General features: G+C 45.8%; 1 protein-coding gene across 1 annotated transcript in view; it reads right to left on the bottom strand.

Moving 5' to 3' along the window:
- Positions 1–17,303: 17,303 nt before the first annotated feature.
- LOC146857518 (L-lactate dehydrogenase A chain) overlaps positions 17,304–23,709 on the bottom strand; it is a 41,303-nt gene continuing 34,897 nt past the window's right edge. Inside the window, exon 8 of the mRNA XM_085648059.1 lies at positions 17,304–18,328. Coding sequence (XP_085504185.1) covers positions 18,164–18,328 — 165 coding nt within the window. The 3' untranslated portion in view covers positions 17,304–18,163. The remainder of the gene's footprint in view (positions 18,329–23,709) is intronic.

Here is a 23,709-nt window from a genome sequence, read left to right as displayed (position 1 = left end):
TACTGATGACGTCACATATTACATCACTCATGACATGGTCAGTGACATCACTCATGACATCACTGATGACATCTCAAATGACATCACTGATGACATCATCCAGTGAATGTGTGTTTTTCTGAAAATTAAATATGTTTTATATATGTATATCTCAAGGTCGATGGAAGAATAAATGAGTATATAAGTGTCTAAATTGATGATTTGTTTCTGAAAAATTGATTGTATAACTGACTGATTAAGTGTATCTTTTTTAATACATGGCTTAGTGAGTAATTTTTAAATGTGTAAATACCTGTATCAGTCTCTCACTTTGTATATAAGTGGCTGCATGGGTTGGTGAGTAGCTACATGAGTGTCTATATAGGTTAAGAGTTGGTTTTTTGAGTATCAGTATGAGTGTCTGAGTGTCTGCATGGTGCGGTGGGGGGTATTACGTAGTGCATAGATGCATGAATGAGTGACTCACTGTTTGTATGTGTTGAAGACAGCATGTGTGCAGGACTGTATGGGTGGATGAGTGTGTGCATGGGTGTGTTAGTGAGTGAATGACTGTCTCAATAGTGTCTTCATAAGTAACTACATATGTTTTAAACTAGTATATGTGACTATTGGTGTATATAAGTGAGTATATGTGAGAGTGAGAGATTGGTAGACTTCCTGTATGAATAAGTATGTGTTTCTATAAGTGATTGTTTAAAAGACTAAGTATGTGTAAGTTTCTGTAAAAGTAAGTGTGGTGGTGTGTGTATAACTGTATATGCAAGTAAATGGATGTTTGATTCTTTATTAGCATGAGTGACTATGTGTGAGTAACTCTATGGATGAGTGGCATTGTGTAACAGGATGTATAGGTGTATGAGTACATATGATGTGTGAGTACATGTATGAGTGACTGTATAGGATTGTTGGTGGATGAGTGGATGTGTATGTGGATCTTAGAATTACTGAATAGGTTGTTGTAACTGTTATTGGTATGTCCATTTTTTTGAAAACTTTTGTCTCTATTTTTGAATGTTTGTATCAAAGGTTATATTAGGGTGAGAGGAGGTCTACCACTCTGTCACAAGGATAATGTCATCAGTGATGTCATTTGAGATGTCATCAGTGATGTCATGAGTGATGTCACTGACCATGTCATGAGTGATGTAATATGTGACGTCATCAGTAGTGCATTGCGGGCGCGCGAGTTATAGTTAGCTGAACTAACTATAACGGGGGAATTTCATTGGTTTTTTACGAGTGAAATGTCCAGCTAACTATAACATGTGTGAAACCTTTGGTTTTTTCATTGAATTTCTAAGGTTTTTTAAATGCTAATTCCTAACTATAACGTGTGTGAAACCCATGGTTTTTTCAGTGTATTTCAAAGGTTTTTTAAATGCTAATTCCTAACTATAACGTTTTTGAAACCTTTGGTTTTTTCAGTGAATTTGTACGGTTTTTTATATGCTAATTTTTGTATTATTTAATTAATTATATTTATTTTTGTATTATTTAATTAATGATATTTATTTTTTTTTTTAAATAAAATTCCTATATATTCATTTATATATTATCTGTATCTTTTTTTTTTTTTTTTTTTTTAATTTCAATTAGGAAAAAAAAAAAAAAAATTATTATTAATTTTTTTAATTATTTTTTTTCCACTTTTTTTTTTTTATATAAATTATTGGGGTGCGCGCTCTGAGCGCGCTCCTAGTACTATTTCGTAAGTTTTTTATGAATTCCGTCGTACGTTATTTACGTACACAAATATACGTCATAGTGCGTGCTGGGAGCGCGCACCCAGTACGTATGTGTGCGTACATACGTACGCATGCGTGCATGCGTCCTACGCGCTCTACGCGGTTTACTTCCGCATACGCTAAAATTACGCGCAATAACGGTCGCGTATACGCGTGTTCAACGTATGCGCGCTAGGTACGCGCATATGACGTATGCACATACGCTCTTACGCGTTCGCGAATACGTAATCACGAGGTGCGCGCAAGGAGCTTGCGCAGTGCGCGCACCTCGGGTTTATGCATAATAAAACAATATTTCTTATTGGTTATCATTACTTTCAGTTTCTAATTATTTCAACACCACACCCAATCCCCTCATGGCAAGTCATGTGATCAAGAATCATCACTTTTGATTGGTTTGAAGTACTTTCAGTTCCAGATTCTTCCCAAACCACACCTACTCCCCTCATTATTAGTTCTGATTCCTTTGGAGAAGGAGCTATTCTGTTGTTGAGAGACAATGGCTGAACAGCAACCAACTTCAGACAGTGACCAGGACACTCTTGAGAGGCAGAGGAACAGGAAGCAGAAAGACAGCTTTATATGGCAGTTTTTCACTTTTCCAGAAGGTCTGAAAAAGGTAAATGCACCGAAAGTTACATGTGTACTTTGTAATAAAGTCTTATCTCGTGGGAATCCTAACAAGAAATATTCTTTTAGCATTCACACTATGTTGAGACATGTTAACAAAATGCATCCAGTAACTTTTCGTCGAGCTTCTGGAGAAAACCCTCCACCTGCTCAGCCGACGACATCAGCAGCAGCTCAGCCGAGCACATCTTCGGCAGCTCAGGGGAGCACTTCAGCTGCGATGGTGCCTTCACCTGTTTCTACACCTCTTGTTGGTCCACCTTGTTTGGCGAGGTTGTCTACACGGTGCACTGATTGCGGTTCTCTTATTTCTGTGGGGGAGACCAGTCTTGATCTCCTTCAGAGAAAATTTGATGCGCATCCGTGCACTAGGCCATAGATGTTTTTTCTTTTTTTGCGTTTTTCTCTTCCTGTTTCCCTCCATTAACTCAAGGTCTCTTTTAAGAGCCACTTATAAACTAAACCCCCCAAATTTTTTTGGGAGATATTTTTTTTTGACATTTTTTTTGAGGTGCGCGCACCCAAGGTTTTTAAAAAAAATTTTTTTTTTTTTAAATTAATATACAAAAAGAGGTGAAGAAATGGAACCACACAGAGTCATGCCATCATTTTGAGCACATAACACAGGCTGCCCCTTTCATGGGCTGCATTTCTTTCAGAACAACAACTTCATAAATTAAATCTCTGCCCACAATTCCTGTGCGCACACAGACTCATGCTATGTTTTTTTTAACAAAACAGTGTCCCTGAATAGTACCAAATTACTGTTACAGCCTGATACATTTCCCTTATTATTTACAGAAGCAGAAAACTGCAGGGATGTCTGTAACAGTGCATGTGTGCTAAAGGATAATTTGTGTAAACACAACAGGCTGCCCCTTCCATGGGACTGCATTTCTTACTGAACAACATCTTCACAAATTAAATCTCTGCCCACAATTCCTGTGTGCACACAGAGTCATGCCATCATTTTAGGCACATAACACAGGCTGCCCCTTTCATGGGACTGCATTTCTTACTGAACAACATCTTCACAAATTAAATCTCTGCCCACAATTTCTGTGCGCACACAGACTCATGCTATGTTTTTTGGAACAAAACAGTGTCTCTGAATAGTACCAAATTACTGTTACAGCCTGATACATTTCCCTTATTATTTACAGAAGCAGAAAACAGCACATTTCCTAACTGCTCCTTAAGACCATGTCCATATGTTACAGAGTGAGTGATTAAACAAGATCAATTTAAATGAGGCCTTGGTGACGTTGAATGTGTTTGCATTACACAGTGCTATCTGAAACAGCACACAGAGCTGTGTACTACACATGAGAGTGTTGGAGAAGCTGCTGCGTGTGTGCCAAGAGTGTGTTTCTGAACACTGTGGATTGTCTGGTGCTTGACAGATGAGCAAAGAGACTTCCAGAACTGCATGAAGACTGCAGGGATGTATGTAACAGTGCATGTGTGCATGCTTTTTTCAAATGTGCTGCCATTTTCCTCTCTTTTTTTTCAAAGTGATTTCTGCTAAATGCTAACCATTACAATTAAAAAGAAGCTGTCCTTTTCTTTCAACTGCAAGTCTTACTTTTCAACAGCAACACAAATTAAATCTCTGCCCACAATTCTTCTCTGCACACAGACTCATGGTTTGATGGTAGTCACAAAACAGTATTCCTCATTGTTACCAGTACACATTATCTTATGTTGAAAACATACTCCATAATATTTTACATATTCAAAACAGTTAAATATCTTGCAAAACTGAAAATGTATATCACAACTGTAAACAAATAATCATAATTTTTTTATATATATCAAAATTAACCACAAACACCCCCTCTCAAACTCATAACTCACCTTTAAAATTAGTTAGTTGTGAAAGAAATGTAGCAGTCACACAGCAGTTTATCAGACCAGAATCACTGAGCTCCACACCTCTCTCCTCTCAGCAGAACCAGTTAATGGCACAGTTTCCCTCTCTTTTTTCACACATATACATGTTAATTTTCAATCTCAGTACTTCCCAAATTTTTTCAAATGAAATCACACATTTCTATTGGATGAAAACTTCAACCCCTTTCCAAATGTACCCTTCCCCCAACTTAACTTCTGCCTGCTACCATAGCAACAGGTCATAGAACACAGGTGTGAGCAGAGAGGTCAGAAGTTCAACAGACAATGTTTCATTTCCAAAGAGCAAGAGTGCTTGACTTTTCAAACCTAATAGCAAATCCAAACTAATGTTCTTTTTTCACACTTTTTTCTGAACCAATGCAATACATGCTTTTTAAAATTTAAACATACAGCCTAGTTTTTAGTGTAGAATGGTTTGAAACAGCCAATGAGTTCTTTTTATAAAAAAAGTATGTGTGCCTCCATTTCCAAACTGTCTTTCATTTCTTTTTGCCATTCTACTGAAAGACACCTCCTGAGTGCATCCAGATCTCCTTGGAAGATGTTCACAGTGTGGATTGTAGGACACAGCTATGTCTTCTGGAGTGAAAAAATTGCAGAAAAAAGAGGTATGGTGAGAGACCTTGCTTTGCCAAATGTAGACATTAAATGGATTGGTCAGAGAGGGTTAAAGTGGCACCAATTAATGCCTTTGGTGAAAACCTTTCTACATCTCCCACAGCCTAACCTTATTATTGTGCACTGTGGTGGAAATGACCTAGGCACTTTAACTGGGGTAGGTCTGGAAATGCTTATTAAGGACACCTTTGTGCAATTGATGACGCTTTTTCCACAAACTGCCTTCGTATATTCTAACATATGCCAAAGGCAAAAGTGGAACTGGTCCAACCAATTTTGTCCGCAGATTGACAAAGCAAGGAAGCACGTCAACAAATCTATTTCTGCTTTCCTCAGAGACTATGGTATGGGTTCTATATACCACAACAACTTGCGTTACAACATGCAAGACATTTATAGAGGAGATGGTGTACACTTCACTGATGAAGGCAACAGAGTCTTCCTCTTGAACTTTAGACTCTGCATCGGTACTTACTTGTAGGTACCAAAAAACAAACAATAAACACAAGGGCTCTTTTTAGAGCCACCTTATATCTAAACACTTAAATGCGATTTTTTTTTGATTTTTTTAATACATTTTTTTTCGGGTGCGCGCTGGGTGCGCGCACTCGGCGATATTTTTTAACAAAATATAAATCTTTTTTTTTTGCCCTACAAGGTCCAACTGTGACCCCCTTACAATGCCTACTGGGTTAATTTCTCCCCACTCTGCCCCCTTTTCAAGTTCTCCTCCTTTGTTTATCACCCCCTCTTTATGCGATAGACAAAATGGCGGCCGCCGCTTCCTGATTTCCACCGATTCGAATGTTTACTAAGATCTAACAACCAATCAGAATTGCGCTCGCGCACGGCAAGGAGCGCGCACCCAGCGCGCACGCTGCGCGCTTACAGATATATATATTGATTTAAATACTATTTTCTCAGGAAATACTGAACAGATTTACACCAGACCTGCAAAAGGCACTTCATGGACCTTATGGCTACCTCTCTGCCAAATTTCACATAATTCTGTTCAGCCGTTCGGGCTGTAGCCCTGTCTAAAGGTCCTATGGAAAAATGCATGGGAAAAACGCGTTTTGGGACCCCCCTTTTATCTCGGCCCCCGTTTGACGAATCCCCCCGAGACTTTCAGGGTAGGAGCGGAGCGTAGCGCCCCACCTATTTTGAAAAATTCGCGAGGATTCGTCGACCGGCGCCAAAGTTATTCAAAATAGAATGTTGCGGATTTCCTATGGAAACGTGGTCCTAACTATAACTACCTACTGGCGACCGCCAGTAGGTAATATATATATATATATGTATATATATATATATATATATATCCACAAAAAAGTTACTCTGCATTAGAGGGCCTCTCACGTTGTGACAATGAATTCCTATCTTGCTGGCAGAAGGAAGGCTCGCAAACATTGTCCTTTCACGCATATTTAATCAGCTTTGCCTTAAAAACCAAACATGTTTCGGGCAGCATTTCCCTTGATCACTGGCATCGGCAAATTCAGGAAGCAGCAAACATTTCAAAGCGCACCTGCGCCTCATTTAAATACACGCCCCTAGTTCACTCGGCATCATGGTAGATGTAGTATCCACAATGTCTTAGCATTGTGCATGCTGCCAGATGAAAACGCTGTTAATCCTGTAGTAGGTCAGCATGTAAGTTCATTGTTGCTCACCTTCCCAAAATTCGATTTCCACCAACTGGAAGCACAACGTTCCCAACAGCGCTATAAATAGTTAGTGCCAGAGACCTGCACCTCTGCAGCGCGGCCCTCCACGATCTGAGTCAGACCGTCATAAATCCACAAAAAAGTTACTCTGCATTAGAGGGCCTCTCACGTTGTGACAATGAATTCCTATCTTGCTGGCGCTTTGAAATGTTTGCTGCTTCCTGAATTTGCCGATGCCAGTGATCAAGGGAAATGCTGCCCGAAACATGTTTGGTTTTTAAGGCAAAGCTGATTAAATATGCGTGAAAGGACAATGTTTACGAGCCGTCCTTCTGCCAGCAAGATAGGAATTCATTGTCACAACGTGAGAGGCCCTCTAATGCAGAGTAACTTTTTTGTGGATATATATATATATATATATATATATATATATATATAAAGCAAACTCCTTGCGCCGTTTCTTCTCTCAGCGTTTCAAGAACGGAGGGCTGACCACAGGTACGTGCAGTAGAGTTTATTCTGCTCCCTTGCACCACATCACCAGCATGACGCATTTCGATCCCACAGGGATCTTGATCACATGACGCGCTACACGGTGCGTGATTCCCTTAAATACATTGTTTTACATTTTTTTGTTTCTTAAAGTGACCTGTGCATCAAACATCAAATTTTTCGACCTCATAGATATAGAAAAAATACATATGTGTTACAAGGGGACCTTAAAAGCCAAGTTTGAAAAAAGTATATGTTTAAATACATTTTAAAACCTCCAATATGTCCCTTTAAAATAACATGTAAAATACAAGTAACCTTCAGCACTGTAATATATCTAAAAGCTGTTGTATTGATACCATGGCATTGTGCAAATTTACAAACTCACTTTTCATGGTGTTTGCTGGCGTCCAGGTTTGAATACCTGTTGGCATCAGCCTTCAATAGCTTGGCCAGATAGCAGAGCTTTGATTGCAGTACTATTAAATGTAAACCATTCATATGTAAACAGATCGACTGAAATGTTCAATTAGTGCAAAATCTTTTAGTGCTAAGTGCTTGTTTTAAAAAGCAAAACATACTCATTGACTAATATATTATAAAACCGTGTGTAAGTAGAACTGTGGAAGCATGCAGCAGCATGGACTGATGTCTAATATTTACAGGGATTTGTTTACTTTTAGATTGACATCTCAGTTAGATTATAGTATTGTTTCTCTCTGCTGACCTTTTTGTCCACCCTCTTATGATCTCCTCTGTGTAGTATTAGAGGCAAGTATATAGATCCTCAGTTTGGTTCAGACCCCCCGGATGTTTAGTATCGAGATTTAAAATATACTTTGTCACTAATTGCCGTAGGGCTCTCACTCGGTCTCCTCCTCTTTTCCTGCTCGGAACACTGTCAATTAGAAAATATTTTAGAAATGTCGGGTCTGCATTATGTTTTTCTCCAAAGTGTTGAGCCACCGGATAGGACTGGTCTTTGTTTTTGATTGCCCTAATGTGCTGGAGTACCCTCTTATGTCCCTGCAGTATAATACTCACTACATATCGGAGACTGCAAGGGCACTCCAGCACATAGACCACATCATTCATTGTGCACGCTAGGGCCTTGGTAATCGGGATCTCTGTAGGATTAAAAGGGGTTTTGTAGGAAGTGGCATTGAGACCATATTGGCATGCCTTACAGGCTTTGCATTTGAAGAAACCGTGGCGTTGACTTAACCAAGTACCTTTTCCTGCACCGTCTAGGTTGTTGCGTACCAAGGTATCCTTCATAGAGGGCGCTCTGCTGTATGTTATAGCAGTTTTTCTTGGTAACAACTGCCCTATAACTGGGTCCCCCAATATTATAGGCAAGTTCCTGTCTATGATTTTTTTGATGTTTTTACTCTGATTGTTGTACCCCTCTTTGTCCTTAATAGTCGCATCTGGCTTGCTTTGATTGTTTAAAAGGGTGTCTCGACTTAATTGATTACTTTTCTGAATAGCGTTGTCTATGCATTTAGGAGAGTATCCTCGAGCTAGAAATCTTGCTTTGCTAGATGCCTGTGCATGTTTCAGATCCTTGTCATCACTACATATTCTCCTCAACCGTATCATCTCCCCAAATGGTATACTCGGAATTAGATGATCGGGGTGGGCACTACTTGTACATGTAGTACCGAGTTGCCCATGGTGGGTTTTCTATGTAGTGTGGTATGTACCTGACCATTGTGGATATAGATCTCAACATCTAGAAAATTTACAGTTATGGTACTGATTGATGCAGTGAACTGTAGATTCAATTTGTTAACATTTAAATTCTGAACAAATGTCTGCTTCACTTGCTTTACCATGCCATACCACGAATAAATCGTCAATGTATCTCAACCATTTTATGACATTCTTAGTCATACAAGTCAAATGTTCATAGTGGAAGACCAGCTCCTCCCACCATCCCATGTGTAAACAGGCATAGCTGGGGGAGAAGCTGGCCCCCATCGCCACTCCTCGTTGTTGCTGGTATAGTAAATTCCCGAACATGAACACATTGTTGTTAAGGCAAAACTTCACCATGTTTACTAACATTGCATTGCAGTCGCCAGTAGGTAGTTATAGTTAGGACCTAGTTACCATAGGAAAATCGTAACATTCTTTTCCCAATAACTTTGGCGCTGGATGACGAATCTTCACGAAACTTTCAAAACTGTTGGGGCGCTCCGGTCAGCTCCTATCCTGAAAGTTTCAGAGTGATTCGTCAAGCAGGGACCGAGAAAAAAGGGGGGTCCCAAAACGGGTTTTCTCCATGTTATTTCCTATAGGAAATTTTGGAACAGGCTACAGCCCGAACTGCTGAACGTAATTACACCAAATTTTGGGAAAAGGTAGCCCTTGGCTCAGAAAGAGACCCTTTTTTAAATGGTGTAAATCTGTTCAGTAGTTCCTGAGAAAATCAAAAGATAGAGGTCAAAAAATCAATTTCCACAGGAAAGTTTAGACACAGTTATAGCAAAAACTGCTGAGCGGAATTACACCAAATTCTGCTAAAAGGTACTGCTTGGCTCAGAAAGCGACCTTTTTAAAAATGGTGTAAATCTGTTAAGTAGTTTTTGAGAAATTTAAGAAATAAAGATAGTGATATCTATGGCTGCAGAGGATCCACGCACCCTCCCGATCACGAGCTTCATGCTAATTGGCTGTCAACACTCCAAACCAGGAAGTGTTGGCAGCCATCTTGTGCCTCAGTAGAACCGAGGCACAAGAAAACAGAAAAAAAAGCACAAAACAAGAAAAGAGGGCAGGGTAGAAACAACCTGACCCCCTAGGCCTGCTCAGGAGGTCCCAAAAAAGCATTTTTTTAAAAAAAATCATCGAGATTCGCGCACCTAGCGCAAATTTAGGACAAAAAAAAAAAAAGGAAGCGCGGGCTCCTTATTATTTAGCCCCTGGGTGGGCCAAGTCCCGGGGGCATGTTAAATTGAAATTGCGGGGGCCGCCACCCCTGGGGGTTTCAGTAAATATTTGCGGGAGGCTCACGACCCCCCACAGCCCCAGGGGCCTTCACCCCCGGGGCTTTATTTTTTTATAAGTGGGGGGCCTCCAAGGCCCCCCCAAGCCCCGGGGACCGCCACCCCCCAGGGCTTTTATTAATTATTTTGCGGGGGCTCACAGACCCCCCGCAACCCCAGCGACTGCCACCCCCGGTGCTTTTAAAAGAAGAAGACATATACCTGTGTCAGCAGCTCCCCATGTGGAAAAGCAATGCCGGCTCCCGCAGGACGCGGGGAGCCGGCAGGGACCGTGAGGGAATTGGGGCTCCCCCCACGGTCCCCAACAAGATGGCCAGGCCCCGGGGGATGGGGTCCCCAGGGCCAGAAGTGGCCAGGGAGGGTGGCCACGCGGCCCCCCTCCCCAATAATCATTTTTTTGTAAAAATAAAAAAAATAATGCAAAGGCCGGTCCCACGGGGATAGGGTCCCCGGGGCCATAATTGGCCTGAGGAGGGGGGTCACGCAGCCCCCTCCATAGAAATAAAAAAAAAACATGGCCATGCCCCGGGGGGTGGGGTCCCTGGGGCCCGGAATTGGCCACGGGAGGGGGGGCCCGCGCGGCCCCCTTCCTGTTAATAAATTTTCTTTTTTTTTTAAATTGGGGTTCAGGCCCTGGGGGATGGGGTCCCCAGGGCCTCAGAAAAATAAAAAAAAGGGGGCCCACACATCCCCTCTTACAAAAAAAATTTAAAAACGCGATTGTGCATAGGCCCCGCCCCCTCTAAGCAATACTCTGCAAACACGTCCTGTGGCGCGTTTTAAGTTGGGGAATTAATTCCCCATCAATACTGGGGATCCCTGGTGGCCAACTAGCCCACCAGGTACTTCCAGTAAGTGCCACAGGGCTGAGTTGCAGAGAGGTGGTCCAGGCCACGCCCCTTTTTACACCTCTGCAACGCATCTCTGTGGCGCAGTGGTGAAGGGAGGGGACGGGGCCTGAGGTGACGTGTGCAAACACGCCCTGTGGCGCATTTTAAGTTGGGGAAATAATTCCCCTTCAATCCTAAGGGCCCCTGGGGGCCAACTAGCCCACCAGGTGCTTCTAGTAAACGCCACTGCGCTGCGTTGAGAGGCGGTCCAGGCCGTGCCCCTTTCTACACCTCTCTGCAACGCAACTCTGTGGCGCTTACTGGAGGTACCTAGTGGGCTAGTTGGACCCTATGGACCCTCAGGATTCAAGGGGACCTAATCTCCCAACTTAAAATGGCCACAGGGCGTGTTTACAGTGGTGAAGGGAGGGGACGGGGCCTGAGGTAATGTGTGCAAACACGCCCTGTGGCGCGTTTTAAGTTGGGGACATAATTCCCCTTCAATCCTGAGGGCCCCTGGGGGCCAACTAGCCCACCAGGTGCTTCCAGTAAGCGCCACTGCGCTGCGTTGCAGAGAGGTGGTCCAGACCGTGCCCCTTTTTACACATCTCTGCAAAGCAGCTCTGTGGCGCTTACTGGAGGTACCTAGTGGGCTAGTTGGACCCAAGTGACCCTCAGGATTCAAGGGGACTTAATCCCCCAACTTAAAACGGCCACAGGGCGTGTTTACACAGTGGTGAGGGGAGGGGACGGGGCCTGAGGTGACGTGTGCAAACACGCCCTGTGGCGCGTTTTAAGTTGGGGAAATAATTCCCCTTCAATCCTGAGGTCCCCTGGGGGCCAACTAGCCCACCAGGTGCTTCCAGTAAGTGCCACTACGCTGCGTTGCAGAGAGGTGGTCCAGGCCGTGCCCCTTTTTACATCTCTATGCAATGCAGCTCTGTGGCGCTTACTGGAGATACATGGTATGTTAGTTGGACCCAAGGGATACTCAGGATTCAAGGGGACTTTATCCCCCAAATTAAAACGGCCACAGGGCGTGTTTGCACACATGTCACCCCAGGCCCCCCCCCCTCCCTTCACCAGTGTGCAAACACACCCTGTGGCGTGTTTTTATGAGGTAGTTTTAATCCCCCTGCACTATTATGTACTAGGGTCTTACAGAGGAGGTCATGGTAATCACATGGGTACCCCCAACGCATAGTGTTCCCTAGTGTATGTAGGTGTTTTCACTGTATTCTTAGTGTCTTTTAGCATAGCACTGGCTCTAGGCCTGGTTAGTCACATTCAGTTACCACCAGTAGCCGTCTGAAAAAGTTGTGGGCACAGGAGGACTTTCTGCTCCTCTGTTGGTTCTTTCTGTACATCTCTTCTTCTTCCTGCACTTTTCTTCGTCTTTGTGGACTTCTGTTGCTTCTTTCTGCATTTCTTTTTTTTCTTTCTCTGCGTTGTTTCTTCTTTCATCACATGTCCTACCTCTGTAGGCATAGTAAGAAACTAGCAGTTAAAAAACCTTTGAAATTCACTGAAAAAACTATAGGTTTCAAGCACATTATAGTTAGAAATTAGCATTTAAAAAACCTTGGAAATTCACTGAAAAAACCATAGGCTTCAGGCATGTTATAGATAGAAACTAGCATTTAAAAAATCTTAGAAATTCACTGAAAAAAACATAGGATTCAGGTACGTTATAGTTAGAAAATTGCATTCAAAAACCTTTGAAATTCACTGAAAAAACCATAGGTTTTAGGGAAAGTTATAGTTAGTTGGACTTTTCACTCGTACAAAACCATAGAAATTCCCCCGTTATAGTTAGTTCAGCTAACTAGAACTTGCGCCCCCGCAATGCACTGCTGATGACGTCGCATATTACATCACTCATGACATGGTCAGTGACATCACTGATGACATCTCAAATGACATCACTGATGACATTATCCAGTGACTGTGTGTTTCTGTAAAGTTTAAATATGTTTAATATATATAGGGAAAGCCGTATTGAAGAATGAGTGGATGTATAAGTGTCTGAATGGATGATTTAGTAGGTGCGTCACGGACTCTATAAGTGGGTGATTAAACTAATCTTACTGAATGCATGAGTTAGTGAGTAAACTGTGTGAATGTCTGTATCCGTCTGTCTGTTGGTGTGTAAGCGACTGCATGGGTTTGTGAATAGCTACATGAGTGTCTATATGGGTTATTGATTGGTTGTCTGAGTATCTGTATGGGTGCCTGAGTGTTTGTGTGGGTGGGGTGTGTGACTCTGTACATAGATGTGTGAGTGGGTGATTCACGGGGTGCATGGTTTCAAGAGTGCATCTGTGATGGACTGTATGGGTGGGTGAGTGTATGGGTGTGTTAGTGAGTGAATGTATATCTCAGTTGTGTATGTGTGAGTAACCTTGGTGCAACAACATCAACTGTTGCATGGCTAAACACTTATAAGGTCCCAAAGCCGAGACCTATTGGCTGTGCCAATGCTTGTTATCTAGTGTGATGTAATAGTTCCATCTTATCTGCTGAAAATGCACCAATTGAAACTTCCAGTGCTTTGTGGTAGGTCAGAGATGCTACTTCGGGTGGCCTCAGAGTGGTCTTGGAGATAATGTGGAGTTGCAAGAGGAATTCGTAGTTGTTCAAAGTTGGTCAGGATGTGGTTGAACTTCTTCAGGCTTTAATATACAGCTGAATACAGGGTGGCTTTGAGGGGTGTCCGTGTGGAGTTGGGGATAAGGCTGAGCGGAGGACAGCTTCCAGGAAGGTGTGAGAAGTAATTGAACTTTCGTTATGAAATCTGTTTCGGGTAGGAAGGGTTTCAGTGTTCCCAGGAGGGAGATTTGGAACCACGCAGTCTTGGTTTTCCCAATAAAGGACCCTGTATTAGACAATACGGAGGTAAATCAGAAGTGAATACTAATGGTCCTTAGAAGTGAGAGTCATTCCAGCCAGTTTTGGGTCATATTAGGTAGTCACAAGCACCGGAATCATGGTACTAGTGTCAGCAGGAAGTTTGATCCTACTTCCTAGAAACGAGTTGCAACATACTTTTGGCTTTGACTGGTGTCAGTTGTGAGGATTATTTAATAATAGGGGAGAATACTAAGCGATGTAGGGTTAAGGGCATATTAAGCAGCGATAATATCATGAGAAATACAAAATATTACGAAAACATATTCCCTTCCAATGGGGAAGAAACCCCCGAGAGGCGACAGTGATGGACACAGCATGAACGTACTGCGCTTCCCAGTCGGACCACCAGAGAGCGCTACAGGCCTTTGACAATTCCATGCTTACCTTTCGCCTTCTGCATCTCAGTCAGTGAAGCTCTGTGAGCCGAATCGGGCCTTCCTGCTTGATCGGTAGCTAGGCTCGGGACTTTGCAAAGGCCAAGTGAATTCGAAAAAAAGAAAAAAAAAATGGCCGGAAGAGGCAGTCATGGGTCAGATGAGTGGAAGGTCACTGTCACGTGACGCGTTTTCAAGTCCAGTTACTACTAGATAACCATACGCACAAAACAAGTAAAATAATTGTTTTCTACTGAGAGCAGGCCACTCAGTGACTGTGCAGTACTGACCCTAGGCACAGCCCCCTCCCCGCACAGTGTTGCAATTGTGCTGCCTCATCTCTGGTGCGGGATCGCCCGAGGTCACTACCAACCTTAGTTTACCTCCTGAAACTGCTGTTGCAACAGTTCTTGCGAGGCTGCCAAACCCAGTCACCGAGAGCCACAGAGCACACCCTGTCCACAGCTTTCCAGAAGGGCTGCCAGAGCGTGGTAGGGGTGGAGACTTACTGCGCGATATCAGGGTACTGCCCCAGAATGGATTTCTGAAAGGATGGGGGTGTGGGGATCTCCACACGGGGCTGCAGAACGTTTAGAAAAGGGGATGCAAGACTAGGTAAAGAAGGCAGCGCCTCTGGCGAGAACAAGCTGATGAAAGTTCAAGAACGAACCTCAGAAGTGACGGGGCAGCATACATCTGGAAACTGCTAAGAGGATTGCCCAGTGGTTAAATGAACTGCGGAAAGAACAGAATGGATCAAGGAAGATAAGGGAGCATAAAAACGGAGACTCGGTCATAAACTTATAATGGGGAAAAATGATAAATGTGGGAAAAGCACGAACTAATGAAGGGAGATGGAAAGGAACAAAGACTTATGCTGGAAAAAAAGAAAGACAAGCATTGGCCGCGCGGCCGTCAAAGTGAAAGTGATCGCGGACTGTAAGGGTGCCCGCGAGCGATGCACTTAATGAGCCATGACGATAGAGGACAGCCAGATGGCGCCTCTGCTCGTAACTGTGCACGTAACCGCATGCTCTAGGCCACACAAAAAGCTGTGGTCGGCTTTTTAAAGCCCACTCACTAAATGTCTCACCAGGGCAGCGCATGCGCTGGCTCAGGCGAGACCTAAAAAGGTCCACCCTTAGTAGCCGTCCATCTCTTTAATGTGTAAAGGAAACATACCTGTAAGAAACCATGCTTTAGCAGAAGGAAGAGAGATGCTTCCAGAGTGTAATATCCTCATGTTATGTTACAATGTTCCTTTGCACCTAGCTCCTAGCTGCTCAGTCAGTGTGAATGTTCTGTGTGGAATGTTGGTGTGATGGACATGAGTGGAATACTTGGGTGCCTGGTATGACAGTTGTCAATTGGAAGATGGGCTGAACAGCTAGCAGGCTGCTCCTGGCGGGGCTGATACTACACATCTTAGGACTCAATAAATAACCTTCAAGATACTGCTCGGCTACGTCTACTTTGTCACTGCTAAGCATGGGATCAGACTACTACATTTTGGCGACGAGGATGGGATTAGTGTCACTTTGGTGAGTTTGAGGATTACAATGCCACTCATTTGTATTTCGATGGTGCATGGTATCTGTGCTCATCATGTGCACAAATTCATGTGAGAGCATCATTGTATGGCACTCCTACTTTTCGCTGCGGTGGCATGCACAAGGAGCCAAGCTGTTGTACCGGCGCATGTTATGGAACATTTGCGGTGAGATTATTGTTAGTTACTAGCTCTTGTGAAGTTTAGGAAATGACTCTTGGCATTATTCCCATAAGAAACTTCGTGAGGCACACATCCTTTCAGCAGCGGAGGCAGTTTGAAATGGGAGCGCATGGGGGCAGAGTGGTGAGGCACTATTTGTCTGTCATTTGTTCTGTCAGCTGAGATTTCTCATCCATGGGCGCAAGTAAACTGACATTTTTCTGCTTAAAAATGTTCCCTTGCACCTAGCTCCTAGCTGCTCAGCCAGTGCGAGTGTTCTGTGTGGAATGTTGGTGTGATGGACATGAGTGGAATGCTTGGGTGCCTGGTAGGACTGTTGTCAGTTGGAAGATGGGCTGAGCAGCTAGCAGGCTGCTCCTGGTGGGGCTGTTACTACACATCTTATGGACACTGCCCGGCTACGTGTACTTTGTCACTGCTACGCATGGGACCAGACTGCTACACAGAGTAAGGCAAATGTTTTTCTGTGACAAATACGAGGATCAGCTGGGATCCTGCCCTGCCTTACTTGCGGCTTGCTTGCTTCATTTAAAGATGGGTGAAGCTCTGCTTTCCATCGGGTAGGAGCCCTCAAGGCTCACTTAATTCGAGGGGGACTCACATTTGACAGTCAGGTTGAGATCTCTCGCAACAGGCTGAATATGACATTGGTGAGAAGGACTAGAGTCTGATCTCTAAACAAAGCCCTGTTCATAGATCTGTAGTGTGGAGAGCATTTCCTCTGAGCTACATATGCTTCAGGGTGCAATCCCACCACAGAAGGAGCCCTCCTACAGATCCATTCCATTGATGGACAGATCACAATTCTACTGCACTACACTTGTAAGCAAGGAGTCTACTGGAGTGCCGATTTGGTGTTCTTTAAATCTGATTTGGGATCTCTAAATTTGGCGGGTCGTCTTCCTCCAGGGAAACTGAAGCCCTGGCCTCTACTGACCCTTTGGCCTGCCAACCAGGGTCTAAATGACCCTCAAAATCTGACAGATGAGAAAGGCGGTCTTGAATGTGATCATTTTAAATACTGGCAGCCAGTGAAGAGCAGAGGGCAGGTATAACACGGTCTCTGCATCCAATCAGAGCAAACGATTACCTGATTTTTCTGTACATCTTGCATAAGCTAGAGTAGAATAATTGGGAGGCCCAGATTCACATTTGCCCAAAACATCACCCTAGTGACACAACAACATTAAAAGCTGTAACTAACAGAAACAATTTGCAGCATCTCAAATGAAACAGAAAATAATGAACTGTATGGCTAGTTCGTGGTAGCAGGAACAATCCTGGCTTACACTAAAACCAAAATATCACTTGTGGGGATCTGTTATGGATTGCATGGTCATATTGCCAGAATAAATAAAATAAAAGACAGAAATCGTTCAGTAATTTTTCTTTTTTTATTGGGTGTTCAGGTCAACACCACAGCCCAGACAGCAAGTTGTTGTCACCCTGCATACTGAGATCATGTTCTACACAAGGAATGAGAAGCACTGAGACACACACACCTGCTCAGGTGTACAGTACATATAACAGGCCAGGAGCTGAAGAGCAATCACAGACTAAATGCACATACAACTGGACATTTTGCTGATAGAGATGATGGTGGTGGTCGTTTGCTTTGGTCAGTCGTTTCCCGATCACATTTGGGTATGAGAAACTATTCTTCGTATACACAAGTGCAAGTTGACTGTGCCAAGGTTCAAATCTATTAAACGGACATAGACGATAACACTCCTCATGCTGTTGTTCAGACATTGACATACATTGCAGAGGGTGGAGAAGATGCACTCAATACCATAGCCGAATTCCTTCCAAACGTGGCAGGTGCCATCAAACCAAACCCCAATCCACAATATTCCACATCATTAAAGCCTTTTTGCAGTAAACATCGGAATAGCCATCCACTATGGCCTGTATGGACCATTTATGAGTGCAGAGTTACAATGCAAGTCTACAGAGAAGAACAAGAGAATAGAGACTTGAAATGTAGGTTTAAATAATATTTTGGAAAACTCGGATTTCTTTATCCTCAAGATCAGTGCTGTATGAGGAAGACTAGCGGCCCAATGCCTCTTTTCGTAAACATAAGTGTTTGTTCTTCAGTCTTATACCGTCTTGAATCAATGATCGGATCTGTAAATGTGGGATTTAGAGTGCATTAGCTAAAAAGGCTACATTTGACCTAATTGAAAAGTGCAACATATAATTCACTATTTTCACCATACAAATGCACGAGAAGGCGATTAAAACTGCAGTTTCTTCTGGATTTCCCATAGTGTATCGGAGCTCTTTCTCAGACGTTCTTCTTCATCGGTCTTGAGGGTCATCTTTATCACATCGGTGATACCTTGGTTCCCAAGGATACAGGGCACACTGAGGAAGACATCTTCATGTATGCCATGCAAGCCCTAAGGGGAAACACCAAAAGAATGATTACATATGCTGTCAATTCTGACTGGTCTGCTGTTCGTTCATCCTCAATGCTGAGACTGCATAAAGTAAAACTATTGTCTTGCATCATCTTTTTTAAAGTCTTGGAGGACAGCCCCTCACAATCACAAATCTACTGGAGTTACCCCTTCTCTTACTCCCAGGTAGTAGTTTTCCCATTTTACTACATTCAGTCAAAGCTGGTATGTAGGTTGGCAGTGTGATTGTACAGGATGGATTAACTGGTACAGTCCTGTAGTTCATCATGTTCCTTGTATTATGTTATACCACACACTTAACTTCTGTCAGAAATGCCCAAGATCCAGGTAGTTCTTCCCGCCCCTTACTCCTCTATTCCTTGCCCTCCCCCCAACACAGTACACCCCTCTCCCACACACCCACCATTTCTGGTTCTCTCTTCACATTAGTCAAAGATGCGACCCAATTTTAATACACCTTGTTTTTTTATGATAACAAAAACCTTAGAAACTGTGGGCCTTATTTACAAGAAAATGACGCAAAGCGGTGCCGCAAGCCATTTAACTGTGACATTTTCAAAGCACAAGGATGCGTCGTATTAACAACAATATGACATATCCCTGTGCTTTCTCCTGCCCTGGCGCACAATTGGCTGCAATGTGCCAGCACAGGCACCCTTGCGTCATCTTGCAAGGGTGCCAGCGCTGCGGGGATGATTGTTTCTGTGCAGAAAGGGACACCTTCCTGCAACAAAAACAATCATTAATGGCATTTTCCGTTCTACATGTGTTGCGGAATGCAGCATGCATATCAAAGAGGAAAAAACGAGGAGAAGTAAAAGTATTTCTCCTCGTTGCGCCATTCCTACGCCTGCCCTGGGGAGGCGCAGGATTCTGACGCATTTCCACATTTACAAAATGTTGCAAATCTGGGAATGTGTCAAGTTCCATGGATGTTACGTGGGAACACCCACAGTAACACCCATGGAAAGCCCCTTTCACGCAGAGTAATGCACAAAGGGGGCCCATATTTACAAGGCTCATATTTACAAGGCCATGAAAAGTCATGGGCGACCCTTGACCCTTGTTTAGGCAGGTCGCTCCCCACGCCGCGCAGCTCCACCTGTCTGCGCCCGTCTCCCGTGTCCGCTGCTACAGAGTATTTTGAGTGTTCAAGGCCCCTCTGGGCTGCCGCTGGTATTTTTTGTGGACTGTGTTGCTGGTATTTGTTTTTGACTGTTACATTTTAATGTAATTGTACCCTAATTGTATTGTATTTTCACTGCCCTTTACCTCCGCTCCGTTCTCGCTGTCCCTTCTCCCGCCGCTGCCTCCCCTGGGGCCCCGCCCCCTTGCCATCTGTTGCCCTCGCCGTTTCCCGCCGCTGCGTCCCCTGCGGCCCCGCCCCTGCTACCATTCGCTATTTTCCCACCCTCCTCCCAGCTGCTCCTCCCTCCCTCCTCCCTACTTATGGCGGCCGCTGCGCGGCAGTGAGAGCGACACTTGACCCTTGTTTAGGCAGGTCGCTCCCCACGCCGCGCAGGTCCACCTGTCTGCGCCAGTCTCCCGTGCCCGCTGCTGCAGAGTATTTCGAGTGTTCAAGGCCCCTCTGGGCTGCCGCTGGTATTTGTTGTTGACTGTGTGCTGGTATTTGTTTTTGACTGTTACTTTTTAATGTAATTGTACCCTAATTGTATTGTATATTCACTGCCCTTTCCCTCCGCTCCGTTCTTGCCGTCCCTTCTCCCGCCGCTGCCTCCCCTGCGGCCCCGCCTCCTTGCCATCTGTTTCCGTCGCCGTTTCCCGCCGCTGCGTCCCCTGCGGCCCTGCCCCCCGCTCCCATTTGCTGTTTTCCCACCCTCCTCCCAGCTGCTCCTCCCTTCCTCCTCCCTACTTATGGGGGTGCTGCGCGGCCGCGCCGCTGGCACGCCAGAGGCAAGCCCGTCTGCGCCCGTCCTCGCTTGGACCGTGCCCAGCGCCAGAACCCCTGGACCCCGCGAACGCCAGACTCCGCTACGACGCCAGCACCCTCCATGCACTCAACACCGGCCGAGACAGCAACTGCTTCCAGGCGGCCCCGAAACGCACCCACGGACCCTTCTCCTGCCGCACCTGCAGCTTCACCTGCGACAGAGCCACCAAATCTTCAAGGACAGAACCCAACCAACTATGCTGCATACTCCTCAACCTCCGCACGCAAACACGCCATCGAACTATGGGACCTGCTCGACACCTCCGCCCAAGATGTCGCCTTTCAGACCGAGACCTGGTGGAACGACGCCTCGGCTCCCGACATCGCCATCGCCATCCCGGACGGCTACAAAATTGCCCGCAGAGACCGCACCAACAGAATCGGAGGAGGAATAGCCGTCGTCCACAAGTCCACCCTCAAAGTCTCCACCCACTCATACGACACCCTCAGCACCGCCGAACACCTGCACTTCCGGATCCACACCGACCCCAACACCACCCTCAGAGGAACCCTCATCTACAGACCCCCCTGACCCTAGCCACAGTTCAGCGACGCCATCGCCGACCTCGTCAGCACCCACGCTCTCACCTCCATGGACTACATCCTCCTCGGGGACTTGAAATTCCACCTCGAGAACAACAACAACGCCAACTCCACCACCCTGATCGACAACCTCGCCAACCTTGGCTTCAGACAACTCGTCACCGATCCCACCCACGCCGCCGGCCACACGCTTGACTCCATCTTCTCCACAAGCAACCACGTCTCCTTCGTCCACACCACCGAACTCCACTGGACCGATCATCGCTGCATCCACTTCACCTACAAGACCACAACGCACCACCATGCCCAACAGCTGCCCCGTCGCTGCTGGAGCAAAGTCACCGAAGGCCAGCTGGCCGCCACCCTCGCCCTGAACCCACCCACCGAACCCACCGACCCAGACGCCGCCGCCCGCAACCTACGACAGTGGATCAACGACTGCACCAACACCCTCACCCCGCTCAAGAAACCCTCAAACAGCCGCACCAGCAAGAAAGCCACCTTGTTCACCGAAGAACTCCAGACCTCCAAACACACCTGCAGGAAACTGCAGAAGTGGATCCACGAACAAACAGCAGACAGCCACGCAGCCCACAAGGACGCCACCCGCATACACCACCACCTCATTAGACTAGCCAAGAGATCTGCCTTCAAATCCGCCTGGACAACAACGCACACGACAGCAAAGAGCTCTTCAGCATCGTGAAAGAACTCTCCAACCCCAGCGCCAACCCCAATGACATCCCACCCTCACAAGAACTCTGCGACTCGCTGGCTACCTTCTTCCACCACAAGATCACCGACATCCACAACAGCTACAGCACACCGACCACCCCGCCAACTCCAGACCCCACCGCACCCGCGTACCCCACCCGCATCCACAGCCTGACCTCTTGGACCAACGTCAACGGCGACAAAACCCGCAAGACCATGAACTCCATCCACTCGGGATCACCGTCAGACCCCTGTCCTCACCACATATTCAACAAAGCCGACGCAGCCATCGCACCCCAACTTCGGAAAGTGATCAACACCTCCTTCGAGAGCCACATTCCCGCAAAGCTGGAAGCACGCCGAGATCAACGCCCTCCTCAAGAAACCCAAGGACCACATCTCTCCTCTCCGGCAGAACCCAGAGCGGCCGCCTCCCCCCCTTCTGCTCCAAAGCCACCGTCATCATCTGCGGCATACCCCAAAGATCCTCCCTCAGCCCGACGCTGTTCAACATCTACATGGGCCCCCTCGCCCACGTCGCCCGCCAGTACGACCTCAGCATCATCTCCTACGCCGACAACACCCAGCTGATCCTCTCCCTCACCAAGGACCCACACACCGCCAAAACCAACCTACATGAGGTAATGAAGGCCATCACAGAATGGATGAGGAACAGCCGACTGAAGCTGAACTCGGACAAGACAGAGGTCCTCATCCTCGGTTCCACCCCCTCAGCTTGGGACGACTCCTGGTGGCCGACCACGCTAGGAACAGCACCGACACCCACGGACCACGCATGCAACCTGGGTATCATCCTCGACTCCTCCTTCTCCATGTCGAAGCAGGTCAACGCCGTCTCCTCCTCCTGCTACAACACCCTCTGCATGCTCCGCAGGATCTACAAGTGGATCCCCACCGAAACAAGAAGAACGGTGACCCAGGCCCTCGTCAGCAGCAGGTTGGACTACGGCAATGCACTCTACGCAGGTATCCCGACCAAACACCTGTGACGACTGCAACGTATCCAAAACGCCTCCGCCCGACTGATCCTCAACATCCCTCGCCGCAGCCACATCACCCCCCACCTGAGAGACCTACACTGGCTCCCCGTCGAAAAGAGGATCACCTACAAGCTACTCACCCACACCCACAAGGCCCTCCACAACACCGGACCAGCATACCTCAACGACCGACTCAGCTTCTACACCCCCACCCGCCAGCTCCGCTCAGCCAGACTCGCCCTCGCTGCTGTCCCCCGCATCCAACGAACGACCGCCGGTGGAAGATCCTTCTCCTTCCTCGCCACCAAGACCTGGAACACCCTCCCTACCCACCTGCAGCAGACCCAGGACCTGCTCACCTTCAGAAGACTTCTCAATACCTGGCTCTTCGAGCAGTAGCAGCACCGTACTCCCCTCAGCGCCTTGAGACCCTCACGGGTATGTAGTGCGCTTTACAAATACTATGATTGATTGATTGGGAAAGCCCATTGACCTGCCAGTGCGTCCAAAAAAGTGACGCACCAGTGGCATAATGGGCTTGTAAATAAGCCCCTGTATGTACAGCCATCTGGCACTTCATTCACAAAGTCAGATCCAATCTTCATAACTAGGGTTGCTAGTAGTGTTTAAAATAGGTCAAGGAAAGCAATAAAATCATAACCAACGCATTTTTGTTAAGGTGTGGTCAATGTATCAGTTTTTGGGTGGTAATAAATTTGAACTCAAAAATACAAAATAACCACCAATCCCACTTCATTTCTTGTGTTGGGGATAGCTGTTCCTTCTACTATCCGATCCAGTTTTTTGGTGTGCTGCTGCACATATTACCAAGAACTATTGGCTCGATATGAAAGGACACATCACTATGACCTACCTGCTAGAGCACAGTATGCATAACACAGTCCATCAAGATATTTGATTTTTATATAATTATCCACTGTTCCCACTGCCATTTGGCTAAGTTTGAGCTTTAGAAATAGAATATAAAATACGTACATTCGTTTTGGGAAATTTGACACTTGCCAGTGGCATAGCAAGGGGGGTTCCAGGGCTGGGTGGTCCGGCTCGGACGGCACGAGTTTTGGGGGGTCCTAAGATGGATGGACAAACTGACATTCGCATGTACAGTGTGCATTACTCCTCCTCCCCCT

The sequence above is a fragment of the Triturus cristatus genome, chromosome 3_2, assembly GCF_964204655.1.
Source record: "Triturus cristatus chromosome 3_2, aTriCri1.1, whole genome shotgun sequence".
Classification (NCBI taxonomy): domain Eukaryota; kingdom Metazoa; phylum Chordata; class Amphibia; order Caudata; family Salamandridae; genus Triturus; species Triturus cristatus.
The sequence above is the reverse complement of the archived record's forward strand: the minus strand, read 5'-3'. Positions and strand labels throughout refer to the sequence as shown.